The sequence below is a fragment of the Musa acuminata genome, chromosome BXJ1-5 (genome assembly GCF_036884655.1).
Source record: "Musa acuminata AAA Group cultivar baxijiao chromosome BXJ1-5, Cavendish_Baxijiao_AAA, whole genome shotgun sequence".
NCBI classification, from domain to species: domain Eukaryota; kingdom Viridiplantae; phylum Streptophyta; class Magnoliopsida; order Zingiberales; family Musaceae; genus Musa; species Musa acuminata.
This window is the reverse complement of record NC_088331.1, coordinates 5402203-5414333: the sequence shown is the minus strand read 5'-3', so window position 1 is coordinate 5414333 and position 12131 is coordinate 5402203. Positions and strand designations below refer to the sequence as shown.

Here is a 12131-nt window from a genome sequence, read left to right as displayed (position 1 = left end):
GTTCGTTGTTTCCAGCTGGCGAGCCGAGCAAGAAAACAAAGCCAAAGCAGAGCAAAAGGCGACGCCTTTTTCTGCCTTGGCAGCCTGCTAACTTCACTACTCCCATCCATTAATTGATGTTGGTTGGCATCACCAGCTGTTGCTTCGCCCGCTGTTCCCGTCCCCCTCACTGCCTAACTGTGAAGCAAAAAAGCAGCACCACCAGCGCAAGAAACCTTGCTAACCCGCTCCCTCACCAGAAATTGGTATAAAAATCCCACCTTTCGGCTCACTTTCCCTTGTTTCCCACCTTCCTCGCTTGGCTTCACAGTTCACTCTCGGATTGTGGTGGCGGTCTTGGCCAGGAGGGAGAGGAGTGGGGAACAGAGAGGAAGGTCTCATTTTGAGGCGTGGGAAAGCGAGGAGAAAGGAGACGGGGAAAGGATGAGCATCTACGGCCGCGATCCCTGGGGCGGGCCGCTGGAGATCCACGCCGACTCCGCCACCGATGATGACCGCAGCCGCAACCTCGATCTGGACCGCGCGGCGCTGTCGATGACTTCTCGGCAGCTGGACGAGACTCAGCAGAGCTGGCTCCTCGCCGGGCCCGGGGACAAGGGCAAGAAGAAGAAGAAGTACGTGGATTTGGGTTGTCTCATCGTCAGCCGCAAGATCTTCTTGTGGACCGTTGGCGCCGTCGTCGCCGCTGCGGCGCTCGCCGGCCTGATCACCCTCATCGTCAAGACCGTCCCCCACCATCATCGGCCTCGGCCGCCGCCGGATAACTACACTCTCGCGCTCCACAAGGCTCTTATGTTCTTCAACGCCCAGCGATGTGAGTCTCAATCGCTTTCTTTCCCTCAATGCGTGTGATCATCACGTCAAAAAATCGGATTTTTATGGGGGTTTTGATGGAAGGACGAATCTTTGATGAGACCCTTGATGTTTTCTTTCTTCCCTTTGCAGCGGGGCGGATTCCAAAGCACAACAATGTGTCCTGGAGGGGGAACTCCGGAATGAAGGATGGCTTCTCCGATCCGTCATATGGGAGAAGCCTCGTCGGGGGATTCTACGACGCCGGCGACGCCATCAAGTTCAACTTCCCTTCCTCCTTCGCCATGACGATGCTCAGCTGGAGCGTGATAGAGTACAGTGCCAAATATGAAGCTGCCGGAGAGCTCGTCCATGTCAAGGAGATCATAAAGTGGGGCGTCGATTACCTACTCAAGACTTTCAATTCCTCGGCTGACACAATCGACAGAGTCGCCGCCCAGGTAGACACCAAAGAGCAAATTTTGATGGATAAGTTCTAAATCGAGGAGCTGAAATATATCATTATACGTGTGATGTTTTACAGGTTGGGCAAGGGGCCACTTCAGGAGGAACAAATCCAAATGACCACTACTGTTGGACGAGGCCAGAGGACATCGACTACCCGCGACCGGTCTATGTTTGCCACAGTTGCTCAGATCTCACGGCTGAGATGGCTGCATCTTTGGCTTCGGCTTCCATTGTGTTCAAGGACAACAAGGCCTACTCTCAGAAGCTGGTCCATGGCGCTGCCACACTTTGGAAGTTTGCGAGGGAACAGAGGGGGCGGTACAGTGAGGGAGGATCCGATGCCTCCGTCTTTTACAATTCGACTAGTTACTGGGATGAATTTGTTTGGGGTGGAGCATGGATGTATCTTGCAACAGGCAATTCATCTTACCTTCAGTTGTCTACTCATCCCAAACTTGCCAAGCATGCTGGTGCGTTTTGGGGTGGTCCAGATTATGGAGTTCTAAGCTGGGACAACAAGCTCACTGGTGCTCAAGTGAGTGACAACTATATAGTTGATGCTTCTTTTTTTGGAGAATTTGATGCCACTTTCAGATATTCTTCATCTGTTTATAGATTTTGTGTAGATTACCAGATAATGTTTGGCTTGTCCAACTAGGTTTACAATGTAGAATTTTGGTTGGCTATGTTGACTTCTGCTATTTTTTCTTTAAACATAGACAGGTCATATCCATTCCATTTGTGATTAGGAAACCTTTCTATTAGGCAAACTTCTGAATAGTACTCAGCGATGACCTTCAGTGTTCACTATTACAGTAATCTTGTGCTTGCTTGACAGGAACATTTTGTTCCCATGGGTTAAGCTCTTTTTCATACACCATGAACAAAATGATAATGTAAAAAAAGTGAATAAAATTTGTTCCTGTAGAATTTTTTATAACTTAATTGATTCATTCAGTTAGACCCAACTAATAATTTCAAGTATAAAACCATATCCTATCTCTGCATAGAAACACTCGTAAGTTTGCTGGAATTGTAAATAACCATATAATGCATTTCTATCGCTTAGCTGTGTATATTACCCCTCACATTGTCGAGTATCACACACAGATTGCTGACCATGTAGATATTTGCTCTTGTATGACCGGTAGAACTTTTTAATGTTTTATGAACTTATATATAAAAGTATGAAGGATGTGAAGGTAGTGCATATGACAGACAACTATATTTAAAATCATCTTTTATTAAAAAATTAATCATTATAGCTTTTACATGCATTTGATGACTATTATTTTTCTGTTTTCAGATGTATCTTATTACTTTCCCTATCCAAGCAATTGTGGTTCCTGTTCATACTGTGATATATAATGATTACTAGTTTTCTTTTGCATAGTAAGTTTCAGTAATTTTTAGTAACTGGTATTTGTTTGTAGTTGATTTAGATTAGGTTGAGGAAAGTGACTATTTTGCAATGGCTAGTAGTAAGGAAATGTATTGTAGTCTAAGAACACTATTTAACCATTAGTAAGGAGATGTGATTGCCTCACTTGTCTTATAAATTGGGGAAGCTACATCTTATTCTGATCAAATGTCACTATAGAACTCAAAGTTGCTTTGAACTTGTGAAGAAGCCTATCTTATCTCCGAGGTTACTCATCAATCTCCTCTATTTCTGGTGTCATTTTCCTTTAATTTTTAATAGTACACATGCTTATTCCTGTTAGAATCTTCCGTTAAATTTTTAAGCATCAAGCATGCTTACCCCTGATAGAAATCTTGGCTGGATGAATTGGTGCTACCGTGATGCTAGGTAGATATAAGAGTGTTTCACTAAGTGAAAGCGAATCAAGCTTGCAACAGCCACATGCTCATAGTAAGGTTGATTTCTTACATGACTCTAACAATGCATGCTTACCCCTGATAGAAATCTTGGCTGGATGAATTGGTGCTACTGTGATGCTAATATAAGAGTGTTTCGTTAAGTGAAAGCGAATCAAGCTTGCAACAGCCACATGCTCATAGTAAGTTTGATTTCTTACATGACTCTAATGAGCTTATTGTCTCTTTCATGTGTCCAGGTACTTCTTAGTAGATTAAGGCTGTTCCTAAGTCCAGGGTACCCATATGAAGAAATGCTTAGAACTTTCCATAACCAGACTGGCATCATCATGTGCTCATATCTACCAGTTTTTAACTCTTTCAACCGGACAAAAGGTTTGAGACATTTGTTTGTAATTTACCTTATTGTTTCTCTTAGTGAGGTTCTCATGCTCATATCCTGAACAGGTGGTTTGATTCAACTAAATCATGGGCGACCACAGCCGCTTCAGTATGTAGTCAATGCAGCTTTCCTTGCATCATTGTACAGTGACTATCTTGAAGCAGCTGATACTCCAGGATGGTACTGTGGTCCTAATTTCTTCCCTACTGGTGCTCTACGTGATTTTGCGCGGACTCAGGTTCGTTCTCATACGCAGGATGTGTTTCACCTGCACCAACTGTTTCTAGGCTTCAGTCTTAAATCTATGCTTCTCTTGTCTTCTCCTTTGCAGATCGATTATATTTTAGGTAAAAATCCAAAAAAGATGAGCTATGTTGTGGGGTTTGGTCAGCGATACCCTAAGCATGTTCATCATCGAGGTGCTTCAATTCCCAAGAATGGGGTAAAGTACAACTGCAAAGGAGGATGGAAGTGGAGGGACACTAAAAAGCCGAATCCAAACACGATCATTGGTGCGATGGTTGCCGGCCCTGATAAGCACGATGGGTTCCATGATATTCGGACCAACTACAATTACACCGAGCCAACACTTGCAGGCAATGCCGGTTTAGTTGCCGCACTGGTGGCCTTGTCCGGTGAGAGCACTGGAGTAGACAAGAACACTATATTCTCTGCGGTTCCGCCGATGTTTCCGTCTCCTCCGCCACCGCCGGCCCCATGGAGACCATGAGAGATCAGGCACCGATGCCATTGATTCAGGATTGACCAGAAGTGGTAGTGTTCTTTCATCCCAATTATTGGAGATCTGACAAGATATGTAAAGCCTTTAGAAACAATTTGAAGCTGAGTCCTGCATCTTTGTTCTCTCTTTTTTCTGTTATCGTGACTGTGTTGTACAGATGAGATACTGAGTGAGACTTTAATTGAAGTATTTGATGCAGTGTTTTACTTTGCCTCATTATTAGTAGGCTTCATGTTTAAATCATGCCATCACTTATTACCCTTTGGGATTAGGAATTCGGCAATCTGTATTTTGAATGTCCAAACTCAGATTAGAAGATACGGAATCCAGTAAAATACAGGCAAAAAAATTAACCCAATGCCATTGTTATTTAATAGTGTAATAGTAGGAGATGATTTATGTTAAACTTAGTAAATATATTGGTTACTTCATAATAATAATAAAGGTTTTGGCAGATTTATGATAATGGAAAATATTTATTATATAAAAATATTCATCAATATCCATAAATTTTTATCTTATTATAATATGAACTCGATTAACATTAACCTTAGATAATTGAAATGAATTAAATTCAAATATTTATTTATATATATGACTTTACTTTTTACCTTTATCCTATTTTAAGGGTCCTCCGGATCTAATCGGGCACCCCATCCAATATCGATCTTCCCAGACGTGATAATCGATTAGCATTTCAGTTTCTTACCTAATTTTGAAGCTAATAAAATTTAAATATTAAAAGAATCAATCATGTCCAAATAACTAAATCGAATTAGGACTCAAATACAGAAAAGTTATATCTAAAAAAAAATCATATCTAGATAATATTTATTTATGTAATTCTGTCCAAAAACTTGCAGCGGATTCGGGCTTGGTGTAAACGGATCAAAAGAAACCCGATCCGCTATGATGGATATGGATGCTCATACAAAAGGTCGGCCCTCACAGCACCGCATGCGATTTTTCTGCGGCGAAACCTTTGCGCGATATAAGTGGCTCGTACACTTTGAGTATGCACCTTCGAGAAGCATCGTCTGTTTGATTTCCTTCCTTTTATGGCTTAGTGCTCGCGTGCGACCGCTATTATAAAGGGCATTACGGGGCGGTTCTCTATCCCGTCCCTATCTTCCTCCCAAACCTCGTTCGGCGCAGAGCTCTCTTCTCGACTCGGTCGAAGCGGTAAGACGCCTTCTTCTTCGTCCTCCTCGTTGGATTGGGTTGTCGCTTTTCTCTTTTGGTTTCCATCTCTGTTGGTCTGGAAACCCCAGTGTGATTTGATCGAGACGGAACGTTTTCTTGTCTTGCTCTCGGTTCGATGTCATGCAGCAATGTGCTATGATTTCACAGAATGTTTGTCGGATTATCTTATCCGACAAATATTTTACTCGTTTTCTTGTGATTCTTTATCTGCTTTCATGGTCGACAGGGATCATCTGTCGAGAATTGTTAGATTTCACTTTGTCTTTGTTTCTGCCGGGACCATCTAGTTTTTCGCGTCTTCTTTCTCCGTGGAGTAGCGGTTTAGGGTTTTGTAGATGTTATTTTTGCGACGATAATATATATATATATATATATATATATATATATATATATATATATATATATATATATATATATATATATATTTCTGATTCTTTTGGCTACCTAGGGGATCATGGCATGTTTGTACTAATTCGCTGCTCCTGTGGTGTGATATTATTGTTTATTCTTAATTGTTAAAATCTTTGTTGTATATGTATATATATGAAGAAAATCTAACAAGATCTGGATTCACAATCAACTGGATGCAACAGAGGATAGTACATTTTTGTTCATCACAATTACACGATCAGTCAGTGGGTATGACTTCCAATATGTGATTTATGTTTTTTGATGAAGTACTTGTGAATTTATGATTGGGCTCGGCCATGGGTCGATACGTATCATGGTGTGCCATTGGTGCATCTCTATGCCACAAAAGTAATATCCTGGCGGTTGAGAACTTGTAAAGACCTCGGAGTATGAATAGTTTTTTGTGCATTTGTTTAGTAACTTTTGTGTGAGTTGGATTATGATATTTTGAATTTTAGTCTGTTAAGTTGCAAATTTAACGAAATTTAGAATTGATTTTTTTTTTCCTTTAATGATTTATCATTTGAAATGTGTTCATTCTATTAAAATCCTATTCCATCTAAAGGTAAAAGATGGCATTAAAGCGTATTTTGAAGGAATTGAAGGATTTGCAGAATGATCCTCCTGTCTCATGCAGTGCAGGTACAAACTGACTACCTTCGTATTGTTTGATTGGGTGCTTTGTGTGTGGATTGTGTCTTTTGCATTTTTTTTTTCTTTCTTGATGAGTTTATGATATAAACCTTTTTTCCTTAAATTCCTTTTTGTGTGATCATTACAACGGTAAATTGTCAACATAACAAATGCTTCTAGTATATATTGAGAATTGGGAAAAGATTTAGATGATCAAAATGGTTCGACTTCCTATGAGAAAAGCATAAGATCCTTGGTTCACTTACATCTGTTCACTGTTAACTAGATCAAGTATATATTCCAAGTTTGATTTTGTATTCCTACATGAAGTTATATGAATGAAGCAGACCAAAGTCGCTTGAACCCCTTATTGATTTAAAATCTTATGAACAACTACTTTAAGTCTGAGCTAGGCCAACGATAATATAGTGTGGAAAAGAGAAGGTCGAGATATGTATTCTTATGCATGTTCAGTTTTCATGAAAAAGTTTTGAGTTGTAATTTATTAGAAAGGACTTCCCATTCTGGTTGAGTGTTTTTACAAACTAGTCACTGTTTGATTTGGAATTTAGATTGGGTATCCATTTGATATACTGGGATGGAAAAGGGATAGGGCAAGCAGTTCCAAAACCAAACATACACTCCTTTCATTTAAGTCTCTTGAATATTATTCAGCAATATGATTCTTTCATGCATGTATAGTCTGAAGTAATTTTGATACTTCATATATGAGAAGTGGTGATTATTCTATTTTGGATTCTAAGGCCCTAAGGGTGGCCTGAAATAATCTGTCAAAGGAAAGACTTAGCATGTTTGTTGTTTCTAGGTAAATATGTTTGCAAAAGTGATGCACTTGGTGCATGTATATATTTTAGTCTCACAATAAGTAATTTGTTATCAATGGTACAAATTCATTCTAATCAAATTTTGTTGTCAAATCTGATCTTTATTAGTTCTAGTTCCTTGAATGGAAATACAAATACCATTTTTGTAGTAATTTAGATCTTTCTTGCGAACACACTAGTGATCCAAAATGCTATTTTAATTTTTTTTTCAGGTCCATTAGGAGAAGATATGTACCATTGGCAAGCTACTATAATGGGGCCTGTTGATAGTCCTTATGCTGGAGGTATTTTCCTGGTGAACATTCACTTTCCTCCAGATTATCCCTTCAAACCACCAAAGGCAAGATGCTTTCTCCTGAAGAAGATTCAGTTTTTCTGATTTTGTAATTTTGTATATTAAATTATGCGCTTGAAAATGATCTTTTGGCTCACAACTCCTTTATATACTATCCTGGAAGAAAGTCTTGAGTGCTCCAATTATGTTCTATGTATATATTTAAAAAGAAGTTCAGGTGATGATGAAAAAATCTCTTTCATACCTTTCTCGTTCTTTTGTCACTTGCATGTAGTTTAGTTTGTAGTGTCATGGTGTAGATAATATACTATGTTTCTGAGTATCTGCTAAGGTTGGAAAAATTTTAACCTATCTAAAGTTGAGGTTGTTACTTGTTGAACTTGGTGAGTTTCCTAGCTTAAATGAAATCAATAGCGAATACAGTTTGTAGATATATTAGTATCAGTTTAAATATAGAAATCATAGCTTTTGCCATTTACTGAAGAGTTACATCATGCTATGTGATGTAAAAATAAGAAGTACATTCAGTGACCTTTTTTTCAGCATGACCCTCACTGCACATTTTCAATATTTTTTTGTGAAATTTTTTCATATCAGGGTTTAACCCTGGACAAACCTCCATAAATTTTAAGACCTTTTATTCTCCAAGTAACAATTTATTGATTGGTCTTTAAGTTAGAAAAATCATCTAGTGAAAAAATATCTGAAACAACCAAACTTGAGATTTCACTTCAGGCTTAGCGAGTACTTTGTAGACCACTCTTTGATGCATTTTTCCACTTGCATTAGACATTGTGGTTGGTTCATGTACGTGTCTGCACCCTCTTTATGAGATAACATTTAACCCCGCATTTAAATTCATTGCTTTGCTGTTTAACTTAATAATGACTCATTGAAATACAAGTGTTTAAGGGTGGGATACATCATGGAGTATGTTCTTGGTGTTCTTTGAGTTGGCACTGTTGGAAATATGTGCTGCCAAATTAACGACATGAGGATCACAACTTCATGTAATGACAAATTATGGTTGTTGCCATTTTAAGGATCAGGAAGTAGACAATTCCTTTACAGCCGCTGAGTTACATTCCAAGCCAAGTCTCATGGTAAAACTGATTGCAAGGCTCTGACTGTTATCAACACAATCACAGCGTGCATCAAGTCCTGTCTGGTTTTCACTAACATGTTTTCCATTTTACTTGTGGCAGAAGAGCTGATATTGTTTAAATGTGGCATTTGCTTACCCTTACATTCATGCGTTTTTCATATGGATAAAATGGAACTGCCATGGTATAGTTGGACGGTGACAACCATAGGCGGATAATAATTTTGTAGCATGTGGTTCTGCATGGTCACGGTCAACCTAGGAAGGTGCTCTTGCTTATTTTTATTGCTTATTTCCCGTAATTGAAGTTTCTAGATGTGATTTGTATGAACTGGAACCCTGAATGCTGGTTACTTGCTCAGTGATGTTTGGATATTTGGATAACAGTTTATTTGATCAATTACACAAGTATCTACTTGTCATTTTTAACATAGCTGCTAGCCATCCATGTTGAATACTTTGATTAATGCTGCAGGTTTCTTTCAAGACGAAAGTCTTCCATCCAAACATCAACAGCAACGGGAGCATCTGCTTGGATATCCTCAAAGAGCAGTGGAGCCCTGCCCTAACCATTTCCAAGGTATGACTTGCTTCCTGTGGTTGCAACTCAGATTGTCTTTTCATAAACTTATTTTGTTTTTTCTTTTTAAACTCGCAAAATATCTGATTGTTTCAGCCTGGGCTCATCCAGGATTTGATTTTGGATGAGTTACCTTTGTTCAAAAATAAATCTGAACTGAATTCAGTCAGCCTTAACCAGAATATGATAGCTAACATGTTACCAATTTGTTAAACCAATTCGTTGATACATGAAATTAAGGTGGGCGACTTTCTGCCCTGAAAATTGTACAATACAGAAACTTCCCATGTTTTATCCGATGATTTGTTAGATTGGCAGCTGATTGCCAGATCACAAATGACTGTTTTCTTGCTTGGATCATATGACAGGGGCGGTTTTTTCCCTATTTATTTTGTGTTCTTTTGGGGAATGGATGGTTGTAGGGTAGGGAGATTGGGAGAGAGCACCAACTAATGAAGGTTGAAAATGGACTGAGTAATCGCAGGTGTGCTCTTCTGAGGGTAGCCATTGTATATAACATACACACACATAAAAACAGTATTCCTAATCGATGTACATAAACTGTAGTAATAAAAATATCAAATAGGATGCATTTTGGATGAGGTTTCAACATTTTTAATAGTTATACTCCAAACTTTCTTACTACTAATCATCATTCTTTGTGGAAGTTGACCTGTGTAATGATATTAAGACCAGATACTGTAAGCTTGTTTAAGATGTAGAGAAGCCAAATGTTGTAAGCTGGGTTAGATTTGGTGGTCAGTTACTGTAGGTTGGTTGTAGAGTTTGTGAAACTATCACAGGTTCAAAACCAATCTGCCTTTGGAGTTTGTCTAATGGTTTCATAATTTTGACATGTCACTGTGGGTAAAGTTGGGAGTACAGAATGAAGTTTAGGAGAGTAAGGAGCTCAAATTAGTATCAAGTTTAGTTTTAGTTTTAGTTGGGAGTCAAATATGTGGTAGGAGCAAATAGCAGAGCCTTCAAATTTTGAATTTCAAGTGGTTCCCGACCTTTATCCTTGTTCAGATATTTTCAAACTGAAACCTGATTTGGTTTGCATGAGCATCCTCCGCTTCACTTGAACCGGAGACCCTGGTCAAAGTTTGTTAACAACCTATTTCTTCACCTTAAACTTTCAGCCACTGCTAAAACTAAACTATGTCAACATTTTTTTCTTATCTAGCATAATTGAGAATAATTTAGGCAAAGTATATTGTGTGGGCCTCTCCTTGTGGAATAATGTTTGTTGGTCAGGTGCTGCTGTCAATCTGCTCGTTGTTGACGGATCCAAATCCTGACGACCCTCTTGTTCCGGAGATTGCTCACATGTACAAGACTGACAGAGCCAAGTATGAGACAACAGCCCGCACTTGGACCCAGAAATATGCTACCAACTGAACTGAAGGTGGTTCAACCTTGCTGTGGGAACTGCTGATGGTTTAAACTTTAAACCCCCTCCTTCCCTTGCCCTTTTTTTTATTTCAGTTCCTGTCTCCTGCTATTGCTTAAGAAATTTTTTTTTTTCTCATTATTAGCTGTCTTGAAATGTGGAAAAATAATGGTCAACAGACTTGAGAACTTGTAGATATTTTGCATACTGTGAGGCTGGTTGTGTATGCCAAAAGGATTACGTTTCGATGGTATTGTGTTGTTACTGCGAGTCCGACTGACTAGCTTTTATTGGATTAGTCTCCCCTTTTGAGAGTCAACATTCTTGTAGACTCTTTTGGGACTCTCCAGTCGCTCATATTATGTATGTGTCCATCATTATAAGATTTTTATTTTACATCTCACCTCGAACAAGCAAATATACCTACCTTTAAGGCTCAGATTGTGTTCATCTGGATGAATAATTCATCCGACAAAGACAACCAAACTATGAGTTGCTCAAAGTAAATATTAGGTTTAGATCTCGACAAACATGGTGTCTATACGAAAATTTTACCTTTTTTATTTTTGACTACTTTGAAAGCTCGAGCCAATTAAAAAAAAAAAAAAAGAACCTGGACTCGATCTTTAAATCCAATGCTGGCACTAAATCGATTGATTTGGTCGGAGACCGTGTTTCTGTTATAAGTCAATTCACGGTGATAAACAATATAGACGATGATATGTTTCAGATCAGTGAGACGGTGTGAAATTAGATTAATTTTCTTTCTTTTCATGATCATCCGGTTGGTGGGTTCGCGTCAACAACATAATTTGACCGACTGGGTTGAATGGGGTTGGGAAAACCGAGATATCTTTGACTGACATCTAACTAAGCGGACTAGAATCACATAAATTGGAGATATATTATTTGGGCGGTGTGGCTATGGATTTAAGTACCAACTCATTCCATGCTCACCCCAATCGTCATCGGACATTTGTGTGAAGTAGTAAGCACGGCTGTGGAAGGTGTGAGATGATGGAAGGAAGAGGACAGGTTATTCCAAAGTTTTCCAACCCTAAGGTTTTCGCTTGACCAGTATGTCTATCTGTTCACACTTACAGAAGATGACAAGGCATATGTGGCATCCATGGCAGGTGAATGAATAATCAAACGACTTCTTTTCTATGGAATCAGTCCTCTCATGCTAAAGAACAGGAATCTGCAGTGTGGCATTGATGCTCTCCTTTTCCTCTGATATGAATGGATTCCCATTGCCTCATGATGTGCAGATTTGGCCCTCACCTTACCTCCTGACTAAGCTTCTTTTCGACGGACCATGGTCTTTACCCACCCGCTCTCGCTCATGGTTTTGTGGGGAGTTTTCCTCCTCAACTGCTCTAACATCGTTCGATATCGTGAGCCCAATATGCAAAAGAGACATGTAAATCTACTCGTAGGATGTAG

At 39.2% G+C, this 12131-nt stretch overlaps 2 protein-coding genes across 2 annotated transcripts; both read left to right on the top strand.

Moving 5' to 3' along the window:
• Positions 1-31: 31 nt before the first annotated feature.
• LOC135673283 (endoglucanase 9-like) lies at positions 32-4437 on the top strand. The gene is made up of 6 exons (XM_065182137.1): positions 32-814; positions 946-1253; positions 1337-1795; positions 3339-3474; positions 3547-3719; positions 3813-4437. Exons 1-6 carry the CDS (start codon positions 424-426, stop codon positions 4209-4211), a joined length of 1866 nt encoding a protein of 621 aa, XP_065038209.1. The 5' UTR covers positions 32-423; the 3' UTR covers positions 4212-4437.
• Positions 4438-5260: 823 nt separating this feature from the next.
• LOC135673282 (ubiquitin-conjugating enzyme E2-17 kDa-like) lies at positions 5261-10931 on the top strand. Its single transcript, XM_065182136.1, has 5 exons — positions 5261-5405; positions 6403-6479; positions 7528-7655; positions 9188-9292; positions 10550-10931. Exons 2-5 carry the CDS (start codon positions 6410-6412, stop codon positions 10691-10693), a joined length of 447 nt encoding a protein of 148 aa, XP_065038208.1. The 5' UTR covers positions 5261-5405; positions 6403-6409; the 3' UTR covers positions 10694-10931.
• Positions 10932-12131: the final 1200 nt, after the last annotated feature.